Here is a 25,930-nt window from a genome sequence, read left to right as displayed (position 1 = left end):
TCTGAGCATTATACACAGGTGCAGCAGTATATACATGTGGACATTATATGCAGGTGCAGCAGTATATGCATGTGGGCATTATACACAAGTGCAGAGGCAGAACTCTGGGAGGCAATGGAGTCATCTCCCGCCGGGCTCCTGCTCTAAAGGGGGGCACCTCTCCTCCCATTCTGTGACACCATAAGTAATTGATAGCTGATAGTAATTGATATTCTGTGACACCTGTAAGTTAATTGATAGCTGCAAATCACACCCTCTTTATTATACTGAATATACACATTTTACAAGTGTCATACCCAGGATTAGAAACCACAACCTATTACACTGGAAGCAGACACCTTACTGATGAAGCTGTTTGCTCCTGTGTAAGAAATATGAGAATTTTAACTATATGAAGATACTTCTCTGACAATTACACGTAACTTCATATAGTTAGAATTCTCATGCTTTATCTACTGGAGCAAATAACTCCATCAGTAAAGTGTCTGCTGTTAGTGTAACAGGTCATGGGTTCTAATCCTGGGTATGACTGCTAAGAAATGTGTGATTTAAAATAAAAGACAATTAAATGTATAAATACAGTATATACATTTTTTTCAGAACACTACACACACACACACACACACACACACACACACACACACACACACACACACACACACACACACATTTATCTTAATATAGGAAATAGGGGGGCACCAATATTTATCTTGCCTCCGGGCAACTGGGACGTACTTACGCCACTGCACAGGTGCAGCAGTATATGCATGTGGGCATTATACACAGGTGCAGCATTATATACGTGTGGGCATTATACACGGGTGCAGCAGTATATACATATGGACATTATACACAGGTGCAGCAGTATATACATGTGAGCATTATACACAGGTGCAGCAGTATATGCATGTGGGCATTATACACAGGTGCGGCAGTATTTGCATGTGGGCATATACACAGGTGCAGCAGTATATACATCTGGGCATTATACACAGGTGCAGCAGTATATACATGTGGACAGCAGCTGCAAATTTGGTGATTTATGATCAGAGATGTGTGGACACTGTAGGCGCCATAGACTTTTTACTCCAGAGTTTTGACTATAAAAATTATTACAATAATACAAAGAAGATATTTATAATATATTCTTTGTATTTTTTATATACTTTAAATAGGAAAAATTCTGGCATATATTGGAGTATGAAAGGTGTCTGCCTCACCTCACCACACGTCACTGGCAGGTGGAGGTTAGGATTAGGTAGTGGGGGCGGGGTTAAAGTCAGGCACTGAAGGGAAGGTTAGGGGTAGGGATTAGGGCTAGGAATAGTGGAGAAATACTCATCCGAACGCCGGATGAGTTCAACTTTATATTTTTCTCATGCATTGGTATAAACTATTCCAAAAAGAAGTATTACTACTGTATTCCAAATCCGTATACACTTTTTTTGTATTGAAGAAATATTTTCCAGCATAACTTAAATGTAAAAGACTTGTCATTCAAACAAATATCTGCGGCATGCGCGCCAATCATACTGCCAAGCATCGATACAAAACTGGCTTCATGTTGACACACTGGTAGCATTAAGTTACAGTTTTTCAATTTTCTTTTTTTTTGTCCCCAAGGAAAACATTTTAGCTGGTGCAATCCTATAGCAGGAAATATAGAGGCTTGCTGCGCACCAATCTATTTTGTTTATCTCAGGTTTACAATGTAAAGGCATTCATTCTCTGCATATAAAGTATGACGGCGCGCGGCAAATTGCTTTTGTGACACTGAGCTGCGGCGTTATGAAAACTCAACGTGATTTGTTTAAACATTTTAACAATTCTAAACTCTTCACATTAGTGTCACAGCAGAATTCAATTGTCAACAAGCCACAGATTTTCCTGGGATTTTTAATCAGAAATGGTCACAGAGTAACGATGTAAAAATAAAAAATAGTACATTGAAATGATACATTGTTTTGATTTCATTTCCGAATATTAATAAAATGCTGTAATAGCTGTACTTTATTTCAATCACATCCACAATGCAGACTGGAGGCGGCGTGGATTCATTGCATTACCACGTAGTGTATCACATTAAATTGGCGCTAATTAAGCGCAGATCTTAGAATACTATTGTACAAATTATGTGTAACAATGTTATTTTTATTCTCTACAGCTGTTGTCAGTGCCATCCCAGTGCCCACACTAGAAAGCGCCCAGTACCCAGGAATTCTTCCATCACCGACTTGTGTTTACCCACATCCGCAGTTTACGCTACGTCCTGTACCTTTCCCTACCCTTTCTGTGGATCGGGGATTCGGACCTTGTCGAGGTGAGCTATTTAGAAAAAAAAATGGGATCTGCATATCCCTTCCCTCTGTCTTGTTACCCTGTTCATTTGTCTGCCCCCCCCCCCCCCCCCCCATACCTTGGTAACAGTTGAAAAACAATAAAAACTAATAGTCAAAAAAACAAATGAAAATTGTATTTGTATAGCAGCACTGTCAGCTAGGAAAATATGTTATAAACAGTCCTCCCTAGCGGTTCTATAATACAGACTCCACAAAACTCTCCATCGCTATATTGTGGGGTAGGGAGGGTTTTAGTGGAAGGTGAATCACAAGCCGCAATCTAGAGGTAGCAGCTTGTGATTGGTCTTCCAGTTCACACTTATTTTTGCTCCATGTTTTTTGAGAGTGTCTGGGGATGTGCAGGGCAGTAGAGAGCCAGGCTGGGCCCAGGTACTATTCAGGGGGTGTGGCTAATCATAGGAGGCGGGGCCATCCACCCTTAGAAAACATACAGATTCAATTGTATTTTTAGCGCTTCCCTGGCCACACTGCAGCCCTGCAAACAGCAGCGTGTGTTGGGCTGAGGAGAAGAGCTGCAGCAGCTGCGGCAAAGTAAGGGGGGGGGGGGGCTGGGCCCCTTCATCATTCTGGGCCTGGGTGATTAAGGAGAAAACGGCAGCACAGAGTAGAGCCTAATGCATACTTGCCTACTTTGCTGCCCCCTTCTCCGGGAGGAGGCAGCGTTGTAGGTGCATGGGGGCGTGGTCAGTCATTGTGGCTCTGCCTTCCCCACTATACATTGCTGAGAAAATATGCACTGTTCCTGCTGTGGGCGGCCGAGGCGGGGTGCGGAGGGCCTGACAGGGAAAACGGAAGTCTTGCCCACCTTTCTGGGGAGCCGGGAGGGTGATCCGATTTTTGGGTGCCTCCCGGCCATTCCGGGAGAGTAGGCAAGTATGGTCTAATGCTACTGCTAAGGAGAGGGGGCACAGTAGGACATTTTCCTATGTGCTGGTGCAGTTTTATAGAAAACTGGATGCAGAAAATGTATTTTAAATAAAAATGTATATAGAAAATGGCAGTAGTACCGGCAAGGGGTCTAGATATGTGCAGAGCTGCCATGACAATGACTGGCCCAAGTAATAGTGGGCGTGGCTGCACCTGTTTGGGTATTTTCTATAGACCATGTATTCTTAATTTCCATTTGTTTAAACTAATATATGTCTGTATTATTGAAGCTGCATTTACATTATGACAAACCTAAAAAGCTTGTTAGTTAGATTAACTGTCACCTAAACACAAAAATGGAAACCCCCATAAATGTGAGATAACTCTGATAAATGTGTTAAAAACAGTAGAAAAAAATATCACAGCCAATTAGACTGTAGCTAAATGGATGTGAGTATACTGTAGGACAAAAAGTGCACATGGCAAAGCACAGCACATCAGTTATGCTTGTTGGGGCATCAGTGGACATGATGTGCAGGGATCTGCTAACCTGTACAGGGTATTACCTAGGAGACTGTAAGCAAACTCTGCAGTACAGTGATACAAAATAAACAATGGACCTTATTCAAAAAGGATTGTAAAATTTGCGATTAACAATCCGGCTGATTATTGAACAACCGTGCATGCACAGCATTCGCATTGCGCACGCCTGAGCAGACATAGCGACAGAAATTGCGTACACATCGTGGTCGCAATGCAGCCGCTGTTTGACTAACAGGAAGCCGGCATTTCTGGGCGGAAACCTGCCATTTTCTGGGTGTGTTTTTAAGGAGGGCCTCTGACGCCAGCGTTGACCACTTCCAGCCTCTTGCGTCACAAGAATTGTGGACAACTTTACCTGGCGCAGGTGGGAAAAACCTTTAATGTTCCGGTAATTGCATATGGTTCTGCGATCAGCCGGCATATTGTGATGCATCCGCAATTTCTGCAGTAGGCGTTTTTTCTCTATTTCTGGGCGGCGAATATTTGATTGCAGCAACTGCTTTTTAGCAGAAACTGCAATCCTTACTGAATAAGGTCCAAAGGGCCTAATTCAAATCTGGTTGCAGCAGCAAATTTGTGCTAATGGGCAAAACCATGGCCCTCATTCCGAGTTGTTCGCTCGCAAGCTGCTTTTAGCAGCTTTGCACATGCTAAGCCGCCGCCTACTGGGAGTGAATCTTAGCTTAGCAAAATTGCGAACGAAAGATTAGCAAAATTGCGAATAGACACTTCTTAGCAGTTTCTGAGTAGCTCCAGACTTACTCGGCAACTGTGATCAGTTCAGTCAGTTTCGTTTCTGGTTTGACGTCACAAACACTCCCAGCGTTCGGCCAGACACTCCTCCGTTTCTCCAGCCACTCCCGCGTTTTTCCCAGAAACGGTAGCGTTTTTTCGCACACACCCATAAAACGGCCAGTTTCCGCCCAGAAACACCCACTTCCTGTCAATCACATTACGATCACCAGAACGAAGAAAAAACCTCGTAATGCCGTGAGTAAAATACCTAACTGCATAGCAAATTTACTTGGCGCAGTCGCACTGCGGACGTTGCGCATGCGCATTAGCGACTAATCGCTCCGTTGTGAGAAAAATATAACGAGCGAACAACTCGGAATGACCCCCCATGTGCAGTGCAGGTGGGGCAGATGTAACATGTGCAGAGAGAGTTAGAGTTGGGTGGGGTGTGTTCAAAATGAAATCTAAATTGCAGTGTAAAAATAAAGCAGCCAGTATTTACCCTGCACAGAAACAATATAACCCACACAAATCTAACTCTCTCTGCACATGTTACATCTGCCACACCTACAGTGCACATGGTTTTGCCCATCTGCTAACAAATTTGCTGCTGCAATCAGGTCTGAATTAGGCTCAATGTTTGCTCTTTTAAGTACATTTTTAAAAGATAGCGTCATCCTGTCCATCAGAATCCTGACAGCCCCCCATTAAGCCCCCTAACCCTCACCTATTCCCTTCCCTAACCCTCCCTTCCCTGCTGCCTAAACCTATCCCTTCGCGCTGGGTGCCTAACCCTAACCTCCACTTCTATGTGCCTAACCTTGCGTCTCTGGTCCCTATCCCTAACCTTCCAGCGGCTGCACCCTAACCCCCCTTCTGCTGCCTAAACGATTGAGATGCTGGTAGTCAGTATTTTGACTCCGACATTTTGCCTGGCGTTGGTATATCGACGGCAGGTTTGTGTCCTCTTTTGGGATCCTGGCGCCGATATATCGACCGCCGGGATCCCGTTTGCCAGGAAGCTAACTGCTTGCCGAAGAAACTTAAAATGAGATGTAGTTGGCATCCCAACAGAGAGGATGCCAGCGGTATTATCTAGAGCACAGGTTCTCAAACTCGGTCCTCAGGACCAGTGCCGTAACTAGCCATTTTAGCGCTGTGTGCAAGAAACGACAGTGGCGCCCCCCCCCCCCCATGTAAGACAGGGGCAGTGCGCGAAAAATTTATAGGGGCGTGGCTTCACGGGGAAGGGGCGTGGCCACAAAATAACAGCAATTCATACTATGGTGCACAGTAGTCTACATTATTCAAATTACGCTGCACAGTAGCGCCACTACACCAGGTAGAGCCCCCTTTACACATTACAGCAGACAGCGTCCCCCTTTTTACACATTGCGGCAGCCAGTCCCCCTCTTTACACATTGCGGCAGCCAGGCCCCCTCTTTACACATTGCGGCAGCCAGGCCCCCTCTTTACACATTGCGGCAGCCAGGCACCCTTTTTACACATTGCGGCAGCCATGCACCCTTTTTACACATTGCGGCAGCCATGCACCCTTTTTTACACATTGCGGCAGCCAGGCACCCTTTTTACACATTGCGGCAGCCAGACCCCTTTTTACACATTGCGGCAGCCAGTCCCCCTTTTTACACATTGCGGCAGCCAGGACCCCATTTTACACATTGCGGCAGCCAGGACCCCATTTTACACATTGCGGCAGCCAGTCCCCCTTTTTACACATTGCGGCAGCCAGTCCCCCATTTTACACATTGCGGCAGCCAGGACCCCCCCTTTTTACACATTGCGGCAGCCAGGACCCCCCCTTTTTACACATTGCGGCAGCCAGGCCCCCTTTTTACACATTGCGGCAGCCAGTCCCCCTTTTTACACATTGCGGCAGCCAGGACCCCTTTTTACACATTGCGGCAGCCAGGACCCCTTTTTACACATTGCGGCAGCCAGTCCCCCTTTTTACACATTGCGGCAGCCAGGACCCCATTTTACACATTGCGGCAGCCAGGCCCCCTTTTTACACATTGCGGCAGCCAGACCCCCTTTTTATACATTGCGGCAGCCAGGACCCCTTTTTACACATTGCGGCAGACGGTGTCCCCCTGAGAGAGAGAGAGAGAGAGAGAAAGAGAGAGAGAGAGAGAGAGAAAGAGAAAGAGAGAGAGACATACTTACCTTCTCCCCGCTGACAGGCTCCTCGTGCAGCTCCCTCTCGGTGCAGGCTGTGTGAGGTGAGAAGGAGGAGGAGGGAGGGGGAGCAGGGAGCCGCTGCAGCGCTATTTGATTGGTAGTAAGCGCCGCTGCAGCATCCCCCTCTCCTTCTGTATTGGTTGCCTGGCGCTGCTGTGGATGCTGGGATGAAGGAACCGCATCCCAGCATCCATAGCAGCGCCGGGCAGCCTATACGGAAGGAGAGGGGGATGCTGCAGCGGCGCTTACTACCAATCAAATAGCGCTGCTGCGGCTCACTGCTCCCCCTCCCTCCTCCTCCTTGAACCCGGCGCTGCAGCTCTCTCCTCCAGCGCGGCGCACGGCGCACACAGAGGCGGCATGTAATGAGTCAATTTGACTCATTACATGCCACTGGCCGTTGCGCCCCAAGGGCAACTGCGCTGTGTGCCAAGCCCCCTTGGCACACACGTAGTTACGGCCCTGCTCAGGACCCCACATGGTTCATGTTTTCCAGGTCACCTGTAGATTTTTAAAATGTGACAGTTGGTGATACACAGAGCACCTGCTGGGTGACATGGAAAACGTGAACCGTGTGGGGTCCTGAGGACTGAGTTTGAGAAACACTGATCTAGAATACACTTACTTACCCTTTTCTCATATTTTATATTTTACTGCACAGAAAGTGCCTTTTCCCTGCCTCATTTATTCATAAATATACGTAGCACATGACCGATGCCGGAACTGAAGATTATCTCTGAAGAATATTTAACAAGATGCAGTCTCATCGGCGCTATGTTCTCATCAAAGACGTGAGAAGTCAAGAGATGATTTTAAAATATATATATATATATATATATATATATATATAAAAATATCTGTTTTGCTTCTCTTATTATGACACATTATACCTTCAAAGAAAAAATACTTCAAAGTAACAGCAAAATACTCAGCAGCTTTGGAAGCAAGCAAGCGCTACAAATTATATACAGAGCATTTCACAGCAAACAAATTGCCCTTCAAAAACAGAGACAGAAGTGTTCTGATCATGGCGGTTGTTACAACGCACACCTTAAAAAAGGCAACAAGAGAAGATATTACATGAACTCTTATCAAATATGTTCTGCAAAATTATGTTTTCAGTTACTTTGTCACAACGAGACTGTGATTCCCGGAGACAGCCGAGTTCCAGAGAGCAAACAGCCCTTACACATCCCGTCCACTTCTGCAGTGACAAGGGCAGGGAGAGCAGCTGCTATGGGGCCCAGAGCTGAGAGGGCCCACCTTCCCAGTCACAGTTACATATGTTATATACAAGGGCGTAGCTACCATAGGTGCAGGGAGTGCAGCTTCTATGGGGCCCAGAGTTGAGAGGGGCCACCTTCCCTGTCACAGTTACATATGTTATATACAAGGGCGTAGCTACCATAGGTGCAGGGAGTGCAGCTTCTATGGGGCCCAGAGCTGAGAGGGTCCACCTTCCCTGTAACACTTACATGTGTTATATACAAGGGCGTAGCTACCATAGGTGCAGGAAGTGCAGCTGCTATGGGGCCCAGAGCTGAGAGGGGCCACCTTCCCTGTCACAGTTACATGTGTTATATACAAGGGTGTAGCTAACATAGGTGCAGGGAGTGCAGCTGCTATGGGGCCCAGAGCTGAGAGAGGCCCACCTTCCCTGTCACAGATACATGTCTTATATACCGGGTGTAGCTACCATAGGTGCAGGGAGTGCAGCTGCTATGGGGCCCAGAGCTGAGGGGGGCCACCTTCCCTGTCACAGTTACATGTGTTATATACAGAGTGTAGCTACAACAGGTGCAGGGAGTGCAGCTGCTATGGGGCCCAGAGCTGAGAGAGGCCCACCTTCCCTGTCACAGATACATGTCTTATATACCGGGTGTAGCTACCATAGGTGCAGGGAGTGCAGCTGCTATGGGACCCAGAGCTGAGAGGGCCACCTTCCCTGTCACAGTTACATGTGTTATATACAGAGTGTAGCTACAACAGGTGCAGGGAGTGCAGCTGCTATGGGGCCCAGAGCTGAGAGGGGCCCACCTTCCCTGTCACAGGTGCATGTGTTATATACAGAGTGTAGCTACAACAAGTGCAGGAAGTGCAGCTGCTATGGGGCCCAGAGCTGAAAGGGGCCACCTTCCTATCACAGTTACATGTGTTGTATACAAGGGTGTAGCTACCATACGTGCAGGGAGGGCAGTTGCTATGGGGCCCAGAAATGGGGGGCACACCTTCCTTATCACAGTTACATTTGCTACAGTATATACATTTTTCACCACTGGCTGATACATAGAGGTCCTTACAAACAGGAGGACATTATAATGTAACATAATATAGAAACATAGAATTTGTCGGCAGAACCACTTGGCCCATCTAGTCTGCCCCTTTTTTTTTTTTTATATTATTTTTATCTCTAACCTTATTTGATCCTTATTTCTTCGTAAGGATATCCTTATGTCTATCCCATGCATGTTTAAATTGCTCTACTGTCTTAGCCTCTACCACCTCTGATGGGAGGCTATTCCACTTGTCCACTACCCTTTCTGTGAAATAATTTTTCCGCAAATTTCCCCTGAACCTCCCCCCCCTCCAGTCTCAGTGCATGTCCTCGTGTCCTTTTGCTTCTCTTCATTATGAGAATGTTTCCCTCCTGGACTTTGTTAAAACCCTTGATATATTTGAAAGTTTCTATCATGTCCCCCCTTTCCCTTCTCTGCTCCAAACTATACATATTGAGATTTCTTAGTCTTTTTGGGTATGTTTTGTGATGTAGGCCATGCACTATTTTAGTTGCCCTCCTTTGTACAGTTTCTAATGTATTAATATCCTTTTGAAGATATGGCCTCCAGAACTGAATACAGTATTCTAGATGAGGCCGTACCAATGACCTATACAGTGGCATTATTACTTCTTTCTTTCTGCTGCTGATTCCTCTCCCAATGCAGCCAAGCATCTGACTAGCCTTCCTCATTGCCTTGTTACATTGCTTACCTGCCTTTAAGTCATCTGAAATAGTGACTCCTAGATCCCTTTCCTCCTCAGTAGTTTCCAGTATAGTGCCATTAATACTGTATTTAGCTTTAGGATTTTTGAGACCCAAGTGCATGATTTTGCATTTTTTGGCATTAAACTGTAATTGACAGACTCTTGACCATTCCTCTAGTCTACCTAGATCCTCAATCATTTGTTTTACCCCACCTGGTGTGTCTACCCTGTTGCATACCTTTGTGTCATCTGCAAAAAGGCATACTTTCCCTTTAATGCCATTTGCAATGTCACCAATAAAGATATTAAAAAGCACTGGTCCAAGTACAGATCCCTGGGGTACTCCACTGGTAACATTTCCCTCCTGTGAATGCACTCCATTTACCACAACTCTCTGTTTTCTATCCTTCAACCAAGATCTTATCCATTCAATAATCCTAATATCCAATCCCAAACTTTCAAGTTTATTTAGCAGTCTGCGATGTGGAACTGTGTCAAAAGCCTTACTAAAGTCTAGATAAGCTATATCCATTGCTCCACCTTTATCCATCACTTTAGTCACACAATCAAAAAAGTCAATAAGATTTGTTTGACATGATCTCCCCCCAGTGAATCCATGCTGTTTGGGATCCAGTAAATTGCCGGATTTGAGATAATCTACAACTCTTTCTTTTAAGAGTGTTTCCATCAATTTCCCTACTACTGATGTAAGACTCACTGGTCTGTAGTTGTTTGCCTCTTCCTTGCTTCCACTTTTGTGCAGTGGTACTACGTTTGCTCTTTTCCAGTCCCCTGGAATTACTCCTGTAGCTAATGACTGGTTGAACAATTCTGTCAATGGTGCTACCAGCACCTCTTTAAGTTCTTTTAGTATCCTTGGATGTATCCCATCTGGCCCCATAGATTTGTCCACTTTCAGCTTTGAGAGTTCTGTTAGGACCTTCTCCTCTGTAAATGTACTTGTTTCATTTTCCTGAATATCCCTGCAACTTAACTGTGGCCCCTTCCCCTCTCTTTCAGTAGTAAATACTGAGCAAAAATAATCATTAAGATGATCTGCTATTAAATTGTCTCCTTCAACAAGACTCCCAGTGTCCGTCTTTAGTTTTATAATTCCGCCTTTTGTTTTTCTCCTTTCGCTTATATACCTAAAAAAAGTTTTGCCTCCTTTACCCACTGACTGGGCCATTTTCTCCTCAGCTTGTGCCTTTGCACATCTGATTACCTTCTTTGTCTCCTTCTGTCTAACAAGATATATCTTTTTGTCTTCATTATTTTGTGTCTGCTTATATTTCCTAAAAGCCATCTTTTTTGCTCTCACAATATTTGCTACTTCTTTTGCAAACCACACTGGCTTCCTTTTCCTTGTGTTTTTTCCTAACAGTTTTGATACAAAGGTCTGTTGCCTTCAATATTGCACATTTTAATGTTTCCCACCTCTCCTGCACTGTTTCCAAGTTCCTCCACTCTGCCAAAGAATCGCTTACACATTTTCCCATCCCTACAAAATCAGCCTTCCTAAAATCCAACACCTTTGTTTTCGTATGGGACGAGTCAGTCTCTGTCTTAATGCTGAACCATACTGCTTGATGATCACTGGATCCCAGGTTTTCACCCACTTTTACGTCCGATAATCTGTCTCCATTTGTAAGTATTAAGTCTAATATTGCGTCTTTCCGAGTGGGCTCCCTCACCAATTGGTGGAGGGATGCTCTCTGAAGGGAATTTAAAATGTTCCTACTTCTAGTGGAACTAGCAACAGACACCTCCCAGTTTACATCAGGAAGATTAAAGTCTCCCATGATTATTACCTCTCCTTTTAATGCCATTTTAGTTATGTCCTGCAATAGGTTCTTGTCAAGTTCCTCTTCCTGACCTGGTGGCCTGTATATCACGCCAATACGAATAATCAACTTTTCCCCTGTTTCTATGGTCACCCAAAGTGCCTCAGTTTTTTCTTCAATACTTTGTATTAATGTAGTATTTATGGCATTTTTTACATACATTGCTACCCCTCCTCCGATTTTTCCAATTCTGTCCTTCCTAAATAAAGTATATCCCGGTATAGCTATGTCCCAGTCATGATTTTCATTGTACCATGACTCTGTAATTGCCACAATGTCTAGATCATCCCTTGTCATTATTGCAGTTAGTTCTGGGATTTTATTTCCTAAGCTCCTAGCATTTGCACACATAGCTTTTAGAGTTTTGTTTGTGCTTTTTCTGTTCCTAGCTATGTTCTTCTCTCTGCCTATTTTTATTTGGTTTTGATCTGAATTATCTTCTGTTGCTGTGGATATGCTTCCTATTCCCTTTGCCTGCAGAAACAATACCTCTGTGTTGGGGGAGCAGATTTCTTTATTCCTGTTTGGTTCACTGCCCCCCTTTGTTAGTTTAAATAGTTCTTGATGAAGCATCCAAACTGTTCAGTTAGTATTCTTGTTCCCCTTGAAGATGGGTGCAGGCCGTCACTTTTGTATAAGCTCCTATCTTGCCAGATGGTATGACTGTGGCCTATAGATCCAAATCTCTCCTCATTGCACCATATCCTTAAGGCCCCCATCCACTAGTCAGATTTGGGCAGTTTTCTTCAGATTTCGATGCATCTGACCGTCATATCTGAAGAAAAGTGTCACATCAGATGGCTCTTCAGATCCAATGCTCACTCCTGTGTCAGATATGTCTGAACTACAGATCTCTGAGGCTGCCCCAACTATTTATCTGAATCTGAAGAAAACAGGTGCACATCGGATTGTTTTTTTTACTTCAGATGTATCTGATCAGATTCATCTGAAGCGTCACTTGACTGACATCTCCCTGACCACTCCCACCCACCAAGAGGGGGAACAGCGGCAGCAGCAGCATCAGATCAATTGCATGTAGCATGTGTGCATCAGATATACCTGATGCGATCTGGCACATGATATATTGCATCAGATATATCTGAAGTGAATGCAATGAAAATTAAAGCCAGGGTCTGATCCGATTCCCGGGACGCTCCTGGGAGAGTTCAAGAGAAATCTGATGCTATCTGCAGTTCAGACAAGTCTGAGTAGTGGATGGCCACCTTTAGCCAAACATTGAAGTTTCTGATGCAATGAGTTCTGTCTTCCCCTCTGTGTACTGGCAATATGAACTGGGGCACTGCAATGTGGAATAATATGAAGTGAAGGCACTGTATGTCATAATGTGAATTGGGGGTACTGTGCTGCATAATGTGTACTGGCAGCCCTACAATGTGACATAATGTTAACTAGGGCGCTACTATGGTTCATAAAATAAACTGTGGCACTAATATTGGACATAACATTAACTAAGGCACTACTGTAGTTTAGAAAATGAACTAGGGCACTAATATGGGGCATAAAATTAACAACTGCCCTTCAAAATGTTGCTATGGGGCCCACAAAGTTCTGGCTGTGACCTTGCCGCTTGTCCTATATAATTATAAAAACCATAATGAAAACACAGACATATAACTTACTGTATGCAAAAAAGGCCACAGCTTTTATTATTTGACAATGGTGGTGAATTAAAGCACGAAGAAGCAATCAGCTGCGGCTTGAAATCACTTGACCAATTTTGGGGTGGCTATCCACCCCCTGGCGCCCTTTTGTTGAGTAGAATTCAGCAACCCCTCCTTGGCTCAGTACTGAATTCCTATTCAGGTGAACTCAAACCCCAGCCGTATAAAAGGGGGTAGTGCTCCCATTGCAGATCTCTTGCACCATCTATATGGCTGCTGGTTGACGTGCTTTACAGCCTGCTGCTTCTCGTCTATTGGGAAGGGAAAGTTAACACAAACATAAACAACAGTGTATAACACTGCAATAAAATACAGTAACAATGGTGGATGGGCAACGTGAAAGTTCCTAGAGACAGAACAATTTCAGGCTATTCCTTATAAAACATTCCGCGGTGCTTCGTATACAGATTCAGACTCAGTCACACACAGTTATACAAGTGTCATATCAATCAGTGCAATCTCATGTAGCGCATTGCAATTAAGATGCACAATCATGCAAAAGACGCTCGATGCCGCACAATAAGGCATCTCGTTCCGCATAGCCTACTGAGGCTAGTTGTATGAAGACACATCTGTAAGTCAACTTATATATATTACTTTCATATGCATAAATAGATTTTATTTTACACTTCATTAAAATGTAATGGGTTTACTTTATTATTGTCTAACTACAGCTGACGCATCATTTTGCATTTTCAGTACGTACTAGAGGCTAATCCGTACCAGAGTTAGCCGCACCAGGCTGAACATTACTGCGAGATATTACCTACAGATGCAGTAGATTATGAAGCAGTTTATAATTAGTCGTAAAATCTGACAGTGCACCTCCAGCACTTAAATGCAATCTGTGCAAAAAGAGAAGAAGAAAAAATATCAGATCACAATTTTATCATTAAGTAACAAACGCATATAAATGACTAAAATAAAACAGAGTCAATTGTCATTGGGACTATGAAATTCTTTATGATTGGAAATGCAGTATAATATAGGAGTTGATTTATATCTGTGGGGCTATGAATAATTGTTTTGGTTTTTTATTATAATATCTGCAGTGAGGTCATAGCCGTAATATAAGCACTTTCAGCTACATTTTTTGCTTTTCCATTTAAAAAGTGCTTAGTTTATTGTTTTTCAGCAATTACTTTTATGCATTTCAGTAATTATTAGGAAACCAGCAGGGGAGATTTAAGTTGTGGAACTCGAAGTTTCCTCAGGGAATTTTGTTCCTTTAATAGTTAATTTACATATTGGAACTGATTGGCTGGTGCCTTTAACACCTTGCACATATCACTGGTTTATCACTTCCTTATGCCTCCTCCAGGTTAATACATCTGCCCCTTTGTTCCTTTAATAGTTAATTTAAAGGGCACTGGTCAACCGCTTACAGTGGAAAGAGCCATTTCATGTGTCAAACTAATAGATAAGAGAATGTAGCCTATACATTGACTAGGAGTCAGCTGTCGGTATCCTGGCGTTCAGGATACCAACGCCCGAAATTTAAACGCTGACATTGTACCGGCGGCTATAACCACGTCACCCGCCCGGAATTCCTACTCCGTTGTTGGGTCCACACTGCCAACTGAGTGGGAATAGTACTTGTGGCGAGCCACCAGGCCCAAAGTACGGCGAGCGCTGGGAACCCATGAGGGGACTTGCGCCCTCACTGCCTGGATACCAGCAAACGGGATGCCGCTGTCGCTATACTGACAGCCGGCATCCTGTCTGCTGGTATTTCATACCGGATCTGTCAGGTACATCACTGTGGCATTCCCTACTGGTGTAACTATAATGGGTGCAGGGTGTCTGGTGCCTAAGTGGCCCTGACTCAAGGAGAGCGCAAACCGCTCATACAGTACTGCACCCTTTAAGTATCCACTGCTGAAGAAATCACCGGGAAAATGGTGTCAACACCATTTTCCCGGAGACATGCGCATGCACAGTAGACAGTTACAATGCCAGAATCTTCACTGTGCATGCGGCTGCACAAGGGGGGAAGGAGGAGCATACAGATATTGCACATGTGACCCCTCTCAGATAAAACACCTCTGCTTGACGCAAAAGTTGTCTGAAGGTGGATGATCCCTCCAGTGGCTACCTGCACAGTTAGGTTTCCTGTAGCATACAGTAATTATTAGAAAGAAATCACTCATACATTTTGTTGCACTGACTATGGGTTTTCTAATATCTTTCCAGCAGTGAATGAATGTCCACAGTCCCAGCAGTCATCCATGATGACGCACACGCAGCCGGAACACCCAAGTAATGAGGACGCTCCCAGCCGAACGATCCCTACTGCCTGCGTCCGGCCGACACACCCCCTACGAAGTTTTGCCAACCCCTTGCTACCTCCGCCAATGACCGCAATGGAGCCTAAAGTTCCTTATACGCCACTTTTATCTCAAACAGGTAATGTTCACTTTTCTCTTCCTCACAGTTGTATGGCATAAGTGTCTAAGAAGAAGCGGCCATTGTACATCAGGCGCTTTATTTAACGCATCCCTGCAGCTTAGACAGAAGTTCCCTTAGAAGGCTGCCGCATTGTACCAAGCGTTGATTCTTCTGAAAATTGCATCAGCTTCAGAATTTGAATGCAACGCGGCTTATCGGACCTTGGAAGGCAGCCAGCACTGCTTAGCAATCATTAACACTTTATAAAGGAGAGAAACATTAACCATAATTAACACACCACACCCAAATCTAACTCTCTCTGCAAATGTTACATCTGCCCCCCTGCAGTGCACATGGTTTTGCCCATTAGCTAACAAATTTGCTGCTGTGATCAGATCTGAATTAGGCCCATGGTCCAGGAAGATTGCCAGTCTAGAGATTCTCTACTTTGTGGTGTCTCATTGATGATCCATTCTCCTGCTTCTGCAAACAGAAGACTTGTGGATCTCGGTTGTTGGTGAAACACGGTAGCAACAGCATATAACAAAGGGGAGGAGAGAGGGGCAGAAAAATGCTTCGCTAAGCCCCATTCAAAAATTTGAGTAGGGACCCAGAAATGCATTTTGGGATCCCCCAACTCTGGTCTTAAAGGATCAGAGTAACACTTGTGACCATGGTGGTCATTCCGAGTTGTTCGCTCGTTGCCGTTTTTCGCAATGCAGCGATTACGTGGAAAATGCGCATGCGCATGGCACGCAGCGCGCATGCGCATGGCACGCAGTGCGCATGCGCTAAGTAAATTGACACAAAACTTGGTAGATTTACACAAGCTCGAGCGATGTTTTTCCATCGCTCGAGTGATCGTAGTGTGATTGACAGGAAGTGGGTGTTTCTGGGCGGCAACATGGCGTTTTCCGGGAGTGTGCTAAAAAACGCAGGCGTGCCAGGTAAAAATGCAGGAGTGGCTGGAGAAACGGGGGAGTGGCAGGCCGAACGCAGGGCGTGTTTGTGACGTCAAACCAGGAACTAAAAGGACTGAGGTGATCGCAATCTAGGAGTAGGTCTGGAGCCACTCAGAAACTGCAAGGAATTATTTAGTAGCAGTTCTGCTAATCTTTCGTTCACAATTCTGCTAAGCTAAGATACACTCCCAGAGGGCGGCGGCCTAGCGTTTGCAATGCTGCTAAAAGCAGCTAGCGAGCGAACAACTCGGAATTAGGGCCTATGTGCGGTCAGAGTAGAGTCAGACATGGTGGGGAGTGGGGACAGGCTGCTTTTTCCTCCATCATATGTATCTGCCACATCCAAACTTCATTCACACCTAAAGGTGGGTACACACTGGCTGATATATCGGCCGTTCTATTGAGCGGCCGATATATATCGCGGGTCCGTCGGCCAGTGTGTACGGGTGATATGTCTGTAAACTCCGTCGTTCACAGACATATCGCGTCGGCCCCGCAGCACAGCCGACGGCCAATATATCTACCGATATATTGGCGCATCGCTGTGTGTGCGGGCGACCAGCCGGCCGCCCGCCCAGTTCATGACGTCAGTCGCCGACGGATCGGGCAGTGTGTATGCACAGCACACTGCACGATCCGTCCATAGATATATCTGCCGATCAATTGATCTGCAGATATATCTATCAGTGTGTACCCACCTTTAGACCTAGGACTCCTAGGGGACTGCTAGTTGGTGGAAGTATATTACTATACACAAAATAAGGATGAACATTTCCCATAAGACAGCAGAAACAACAACAACAAAAATTATTTGCAAATCAATGGCTTATCAATTGGTGGATGTGACGTTCTATAACTTACTGCCCAATTAAAGGGGTCAGTCTAATTAGGAGAAAGTTTGTGAAAGCGATTCTGTTCTATTAAACTTGCAAACATCACATGAATGTGTGCAACCGAGAAGTGTGAGATCCAATTAGAAATTCGAATTCTCGGGACAAGTCTGAGTGAATAGTCTGCAAAATGCAATCTGGGACACATTCATGAAAATTTGAAGAAACCATCTTGGTCCCCAAAAAGTTACAACTGAGATAGCAGGACCATATAGAGGGCGGTTAATGGCCAGGAGGAAGTACTGGAGGTTTTAAAAAGTGTCAGATAATTTTTGCACTTTCTATTAATGGTTTAAAAATTATATAAAGTGGTTTTCATAAAATTAAAGTGGTTCCAGCATTTTGGAGTACAGAAAAAATAAGAATTTACTTACCGATAATTCTATTTCTCATAGTCCGTAGTGGATGCTGGGGACTCCGTCAGGACCATGGGGAATAGCGGCTCCGCAGGAGACAGGGCACATCTAAAGAAAGCTTTTAGGATCACATGGTGTGTACTGGCTCCTCCCCCTATGACCCTCCTCCAAGCCTCAGTTAGGTACTGTGCCCGGACGAGCGTACACAATAAGGAAGGATCTTGAATCCCGGGTAAGACTCATACCAGCCACACCAATCACACTGTACAACTTGTGATCTGAACCCAGTTAACAGTATGATAACAAACGAAGTAGCCTCTGAAAAGATGGCTCACAACAATAATAATAACCCGATTTTTGTAACAATAACTATGTACAAGTATTGCAGACAATCCGCACTTGGGATGGGCGCCCAGCATCCACTACGGACTATGAGAAATAGAATTATCGGTAAGTAAATTCTTATTTTCTCTAACGTCCTAGTGGATGCTGGGGACTCCGTCATGACCATGGGGATTATACCAAAGCTCCCAAACGGGCGGGAGAGTGCGGATGACTCTGCAGCACCGAATGAGAGAACTCCAGGTCCTCCTTAGCCAGAGTATCAAATTTGTAAAATTTTACAAACGTGTTCTCCCCTGACCACGTAGCTGCTCGGCAAAGTTGTAATGCCGAGACCCCTCGGGCAGCCGCCCAAGATGAGCCCACCTTCCTTGTGGAGTGGGCCTTTACAGATTTAGGCTGTGGCAGGCCTGCCACAGAATGTGCAAGTTGGATTGTGCTACAGATCCAACGCGCAATCGTCTGCTTAGACGCAGGAGCACCCATCTTGTTGGGTGCATACAATATAAACAACGAGTCAGATTTTCTGACTCCAGCTGTCCTTGAAATATATATTTTTAATGCTCTGACAACGTCCAGTAACTTGGAGTCCTCCAAGTCGCTAGTAGCCGCAGGCACCACAATAGGCTGGTTCAAGTGAAAAGCCGAAACCACCTTAGGGAGAAAATGAGGACGTGTCCGCAGTTCTGCCCTGTCCGAATGGAAAATCAGATATGGGCTTTTGTATGATAAAGCCGCCAACTCTGAAACTCTCCTGGCTGAAGCCAGGGCCAGTAGCATGGTTACTTTCCATGTAAGATACTTCAAATCTACAGATTTGAGAGGCTCAAACCAATGAGATTTGAGAAAATCCAAAACTACGTTTAGAACCCACTGTGCCACTGTGGGCACAATCGGTGGCTGTATATGTAGTACACCCTTGACAAAAGTTTGTACTTCAGGCACTGAAGCCAATTCCTTCTGGAAGAAGATTGATAAGGCCGAAATTTGAACTTTAATAGACCCCAATTTGAGGCCCATAGACAATCCTGCCTGCAGGAAATGTAAGAATCGACCCAATTGAAATTCTTCCGTTGGGGCCTTCTTGGCTTCACACCACGCAACATATTTTCTCCAAATGCGGTGATAATGTTGTGCGGTCACTTCCTTCCTAGCCTTAATCAAGGTAGGAATAACTTCCTCTGGAATGCCCTTTTCTTTTAGAATCCGGCGTTCAACCGCCATGCCGTCAAACGCAGTCGCGGTAAGTCTTGGAACATACAAGGTCCCTGCTGAAGCAGATCCCTTCTTAGAGGTAGAGGCCACGGATCCTCCGTGAGCATCTCTTGAAGTTCCGGATACCAAGTTCTTCTTGGCCAATCCGGAGCCACTAGTATTGTTCTTACTCCCCTTTTCCGAATAATTCTCAGTACCTTTGGTATGAGAGGCAGAGGAGGAAACACATACACTGACTGGTACACCCATGGTGTTACCAGAGCGTCCACAGCTATTGCCTGAGGGTCTCTTGACCTGGCGCAATATCTGTCCAGTTTTTTGTTGAGGCGAGACGCCATCATATCCACCTTTGGTTTTTCCCAACGGTTCACAATCATGTGGAAAACTTCCGGATGAAGTCCCCACTCTCCCGGGTGAAGGTCGTGTCTGCTGAGGAAGTCTGCTTCCCAGTTGTCCACTCCCGGGATGAACACTGCTGACAGTGCTATGACATGATTTTCCGCCCAGCGAAGAATCCTTGCAGCTTCTGTCATTGCTCTTCTGCTTCTCGTGCCGCCTTGTCTGTTTACGTGGGCGACTGCCGTGATGTTGTCCGACTGGATCAACACCGGCTGACCCTGAAGCAGCGGTTTTGCCAAGCTTAGAGCACTGTATATCGCTCTTAGCTCCAGTATATTTATGTGAAGAGACGTCTCCAGGTCTGACCATACACCCTGGAAGTTTCTTCCCTGTGTGACTGCTCCCCAGCCCCGTAGGCTGGCATCCGTAGTCACCAGGACCCAGTCCTGTATGCCGAACCTGCGGCCCTCTAACAGATGGGCACTCTGCAACCACCACAGGAGAGACAACCTTGTTCTTGGTGACAGTGTTATCCGCTGATGCATGTGCAGATGCGATCCGGACCATTTGTCCAGCAGATCCCACTGAAATGTTCGTGCATGGAATCTGCCGAATGGAATTGCTTCGTAAGAAGCCACCATCTTTCCCAGGACTCTTGTGCATTGATGTACTGACACAGTTCCTGGTTTTAGGAGGTTCCTGACCAGTTCGGATAACTCCCTTGCTTTCTCCTCCGGGAGAAACACCTTTTTCTGAACCGTGTCCAGAATCATTCCCAGGAACAGCAGACGTGTTGTCGGGGTCAATTGAGATTTTGGAAGATTCAGAATCCACCCGTGTTGCTGAAGCACTACTTTGGTTAGTGCTACACCGACTTCCAGCTGTTCTCTGGACTTTGCCCTTATCAGGAGATCGTCCAAGTAAGGGATAATTAATACGCCTTTTCTTCGTAGAAGAACCATCATTTCGGTCATTACCTTGGTAAAGACCCGAGGGGCCGTGGACAAACCAAACGGCAGCGTTTGAAACTGATAATGACAGTCTTGTATCACGAACCTGAGATACCCTTGGTGTGAGGGGTAAATTGGGACATGCAGAGAAGCATCTTTTATGTCCAGGGACACCATGAAGTCCCCTTCTTCCAGATTCGCTATCACTGCTCTGAGTGACTCCATCTTGAACTTGAATTTCTGTATGTACAGGTTCAAGGATTTCAGATTTAGAATAGGTCTTACCGAACCGTCCGGCTTCGGTACCACAAATAGTGTGGAATAATACCCCTTTCCCTGTTGTAGGAGGGGTACCTTGACTATCACCTGCTGAGAATACAGCTTGTGAATGGCTTCCAATACCGTCGTCCTTTCTGAGGGAGACGTTGGTAAAGCAGACTTTAGGAACCGGCGAGGGGGAGACCTTTCGAACTCCAACATGTAACCCTGAGATACTATCTGCAGGATCCACGGGTCCACCTGTGAGCGAGCCCACTGATTGCTGAAAATCTTTAGTCGACCCCCCACCGCTCCTGAGTCCGCTTGTAAAGCCCCAGCGTCATGCTGATGGCTTTGTAGAACCCGGGGCGGGCTTCTGGTCCTGGGCAGGGGCTGCTTGCTGCCCTCTCTTACCCTTTCCTCTGCCTCGCGGCAGATAAGACTGTCCTTTTGCTCGCTTGTTTTTATAGGAGCGAAAGGACTGCGGCTGAAAAGACGGTGTCTTTTTCTGTTGGGAGGGGGTCTGAGGTAAAAAAGTGGATTTGCCGGCAGTTGCCGTGGCCACCAGATCCGATAGACCGACCCCAAATAATTCCTCTCCTTTATATGGCAATACTTCCATATGCCTTTTGGAATCCGCATCACCTGACCACTGTCGCGTCCATAAACTTCTTCTGGCAGATATGGACATCGCACTTACTCTTGATGCTAGAGTACAAATATCCCTCTGAGCATCTCGCATATAAAGAAACGCATCCTTTAATTGCTCTAGAGTCAATAAAATACTGTCCCTATCCAGGGTATCAATATTTTCAGTCAGGGAATCCAACCACACTACCCCAGCACTGCACATCCAGGCTGAGGCTATTGCCGGTCGCAGTATAACACCAGTATGAGTGTATATACTTTTCAGGTTAGTTTCCAGCCTCCTATCCGCTGGATCCTTGAGGGCGGCCGTATCAGGAGACGGCAACGCCACTTGCTTTGATAAACGTGTGAGCGCCTTATCCACCCTAGGGGGTGTTTCCCAGCGCGTCCTAACCTCTGGTGGGAAAGGGTATAATGCCAATAACTTCTTAGAAATTAGCAGTTTTCTATCTGGGTTAACCCACGCTTCATCACACACGTCATTCAATTCCTCTGATTCTGGAAAAGCTACAGGTAGTTTTTTCACCCCCCACATAATACCCCTTTTTGAGGTACCAGCAGTATCAGAGATCTGCAAAGCCTCCTTCATTGCCGTGATCATATAACGTGTGGCCCTGTTGGAAAATACGTTTGTTTCTTCACCGTCGACACTAGATTCATCTGTGTCGGTACCCGTGTCGACTGACTGAGGTAAGGGACGTTTTACAGCCCCTGACGGTGTCTGAGACGCCTGAGCCGGTACTGACTGGTTTTCCGGCCGTCTCATTTCGTCTACTGACTTTTGTAATGTACTAACATTATCACGTAATTCCATAACTAAAGCCATCCATTCCGGTGTCGACTCCCTAGGGGGTGACATCACCATTACCGGCAATTGCTCTGCCTCCACACCAACATCGTCCTCATACATGTCGACACACACGTACCGACACACAGCAGCCACACAGGGAATGCTCTAATCGAAGACAGGACCCCCTTAGCCCTTTGGGGAGACAGAGGGAGAGTTTGCCAGCACACACCAAAAGCGCTATAAATGTATATAAACAACCCTAAAAGGTGTTGTTTTTGTTATAAGCGCTTTTAATATATAAATATCGCCAATTTATGCCCCCCTTCTCTTTGTTACCCTGTTTCTGTAGTGCAGTGCAGGGGAGAGTCCTGGGAGCCTTCCTCACAGCGGAGCTGAGCAGGAAAATGGCGCTGAGTGCTGAGGAGAATAAGCTCCGCCCCCTTTTCGGCGGGCTTTTCTCCCGGGTTTTGAGAAATCTGGCCTGGGTTAAATACATACATATAGCCTTAATGGCTATATGTGATGTATTCTTTGCCACTAAAGGTATTTAATATTGCTGCCCCGGGCGCCCCCAGCAGCGCCCTGCACCCTCCGTGACTGGTCAGTGAGAAGTGTGTAGCAACAATGGCGCACAGCTGCCGTGCTGTGCGCTACCTTCATGAAGACTGAAGAGTCTTCTGCCGCCTGTTTCCGGACCTCCGATCTTCAGCATCTGTAAGGGGGGTCGGCGGCGCGGCTCCGGGACGAACCCCAGGATGACCTGTGTTCCGACTCCCTCTGAAGCTATGTCCAGTAGCCTAAGACTCCAATCCATCCTGCACGCAGGTGAGTTGAAAATCTCTCCCCTAAGTCCCTCGATGCAGTGAGCCTGTTGCCAGCAGGACTCACTGAGATTTAAAACCTAAAAAAACTTTTTCTAAGCAGCTCTTTAGGAGAGCCACCTAGATTGCACCCTGCTCGGACGGGCACAAAAACCTAACTGAGGCTTGGAGGAGGGTCATAGAGGGAGGAGCCAGTACACACCATGTGATCCTGAAAGCTTTCTTTAGATGTGCCCTGTCTCCTGCGGAGCCGCTATTCCCCATGGTCCTGACGGAGTCCCCAGCATCCACTAGGACGTTAGAGAAATGGGGGTAATTCCAAGTTGATCGCAGCAGGAAATTTTTTAGCAGTTGGGCAAAACCATGTGCACTGCAGGGGAGGCAGATATAACATGTGCAGAGAGAGAGAGATTTGGGTGGGTTATTTTGTTTCTGTGCAGGGTAAATACTGGCTGCTTTATTTTTACACTGCAAATTAGATTGCAGATTGAACACACCACACCCAAATCTAACTCCCTCTGCACATTTTACATCTGCCCCCCCTGCAGTGCACATGGTTTTGCCCAACTGCTAACAAAGTTTTTGCTGCGATCAACTTGGAATTACCCCCAATGTCTTTTCAGTGTTTTTTGAAGTATGTAAAAAGTTGGAATAAACACTTTACCTGTCATGTGCAAGTTCTAAAACCCTTCTCACATCTTTATAACATATCCATCTACTTCTGCCACATTATGTACACTTCCACCTACCTGTCCCACATCATTTACACCTCCACCTACCTGTCCCACATCATTTACACCTCCACATACCTGTCCAAAATAATTTACACCTCCAACTACCTGTCTCACACCATTTGCACGTCCACCTACATGTCTCACATCACATACACCTCCACGTACCTGTCCCACATCATTTACACCTCTACGTACCTGTCCCACATCATTTACACCTCTACGTACCTGTCCCACATCATTTACACCTCCAATTACTGTCCCACATCATTTACACCCCCACATACCTGTCCCACATCATTTACACTCTACGTACTTGTCCCTCATCATTTACACCTCCACGTACCTGTCCCACATCATTAACACCGCCACGTCCCTGTCCCACATCATATACACCTCCACATACCTGTCCCACTTAATATACTCCTCCACATATCTGTCCCACATCATTTACACCTCCATGTACCTGTCTCGCATCATATACACCTCCACGTACCTGTCCCACATCATATACACCTCCACGTACCTGTCCCAAATCATATACACTTCCACGTACCTGTCCCACATCATATACACCTCCATGTACCTGTCCCAAATCATATACACCTCCACGTACCTGTCCCACATCATATACACCTCCACGTACCTGTCCGTCATCATTTACACCTCCACCTCCCTGTCCCACATCATATACTCCTCCACATACCTGTCCGTCATCATCTACACCTCCACGTTCCTGTCACACATCATATACACCTCCACGTCCCTGTCCCACATCATATACACCTCCTCGTACCTGTCCCATATCATTAACATTTCCACGTACCTGTCCCTCATCATTTACACCTCCACGTACTTGTCACACATCATATACACCTACACGTACCTGTCCCGCATCATATACACCTCCACGTACCTGTCCCTCATCATTTACACCTCCACGTACCTGTCCCACATCATATACACCTCCACGTACCTGTCCCTCACCATTTACGCCTCCTCCTACCTGTCCCACATCATATACTCCTCCACATACTTGTCACACATCATATACACCTCCACGTCCCTGTCCCACATCATATACACCTCCACATACCTGTCCCACATCATATAAACCTCCATGTACCTGTCCCGCATCATATACACCTCCACGTACCTGTCCCACATCATATACACCTCCACCTACCTGTCCCTCATCATATACACCTCCACCTACCTGTCCCTCATCATATACACCTCCACCTGCCTGTCCTACATCATATACACCTCCACCTACCTGTCCCACATCATGTACACCTCCACATACCTGTCCCTCATCATTTACACCTCCACGTCCCTGTCCCACATCATATACACCTCCACCTACCTGTCCCACATCATGTACACCTCCACATATCTGTCCCTCATCATTTACACCTCCTCCTACCTGTCCCACATCATATACACCTCCACGTCCCTGTCCCTCATCATTTACACCTCTACATACCTGTCCCTCATCATTTACACCTCCACGTACTTGTCCCACATCATATACACCTCCATGTACCTGTCCCACATCATTTACACCTCTACGTACCTGTCCCACATCATTTACACCTCCAATTACTGTCCCACATCATTTACACCCCCACATACCTGTCCCACATCATTTACACTCTGCGTACTTGTCCCTCATCATTTACACCTCCACGTACCTGTCCCACATCACTAACACCTCCACATACCTGTCCCACATCATATACACCTCCACCTACCTGTCCCACATCATATACACCTCCACGTACCTGTCCCACATCATATACACCTCCACCTACCTGTCCCACATCATATACACCTCCATGTCCCTGTCCCACATCATATACACCTCCACCTACCTGTCCCGCATCATATACACCTCCACGTACCTGTCCCACATCATATACACCTCCATGTACCTGTCCCGCATCATAAACACCTCCACGTACCTGTCCCACATCATATACACCTCCACGTCCCTGTCCCACATCATATACACCTCCACATACC

General features: G+C 45.9%; 1 protein-coding gene across 3 annotated transcripts in view; it reads left to right on the top strand.

Annotated features, from left to right (window-relative positions):
* The window catches only part of DCC (DCC netrin 1 receptor), a 1,035,978-nt gene that overhangs the window by 987,336 nt on the left and 22,712 nt on the right, over window positions 1-25,930 (top strand). For 2 of the 3 annotated variants that reach the window (XM_063960065.1, XM_063960048.1), the window contains exons 26-27: window positions 2,165-2,320; window positions 15,409-15,621. In XM_063960065.1, the coding sequence (XP_063816135.1) occupies window positions 2,165-2,320; window positions 15,409-15,621 (369 nt within the window). The remainder of the gene's footprint in view (window positions 1-2,164; window positions 2,321-15,408; window positions 15,622-25,930) is intronic. The other variant, XM_063960057.1, reaches the window with a different exon arrangement.

The sequence above is a fragment of the Pseudophryne corroboree genome, chromosome 1 (assembly GCF_028390025.1).
Source record: "Pseudophryne corroboree isolate aPseCor3 chromosome 1, aPseCor3.hap2, whole genome shotgun sequence".
In the NCBI taxonomy this organism is placed as follows: Eukaryota; Metazoa; Chordata; class Amphibia; order Anura; family Myobatrachidae; genus Pseudophryne; species Pseudophryne corroboree.
This window is presented reverse-complemented; position numbering and strand designations above follow the sequence as displayed.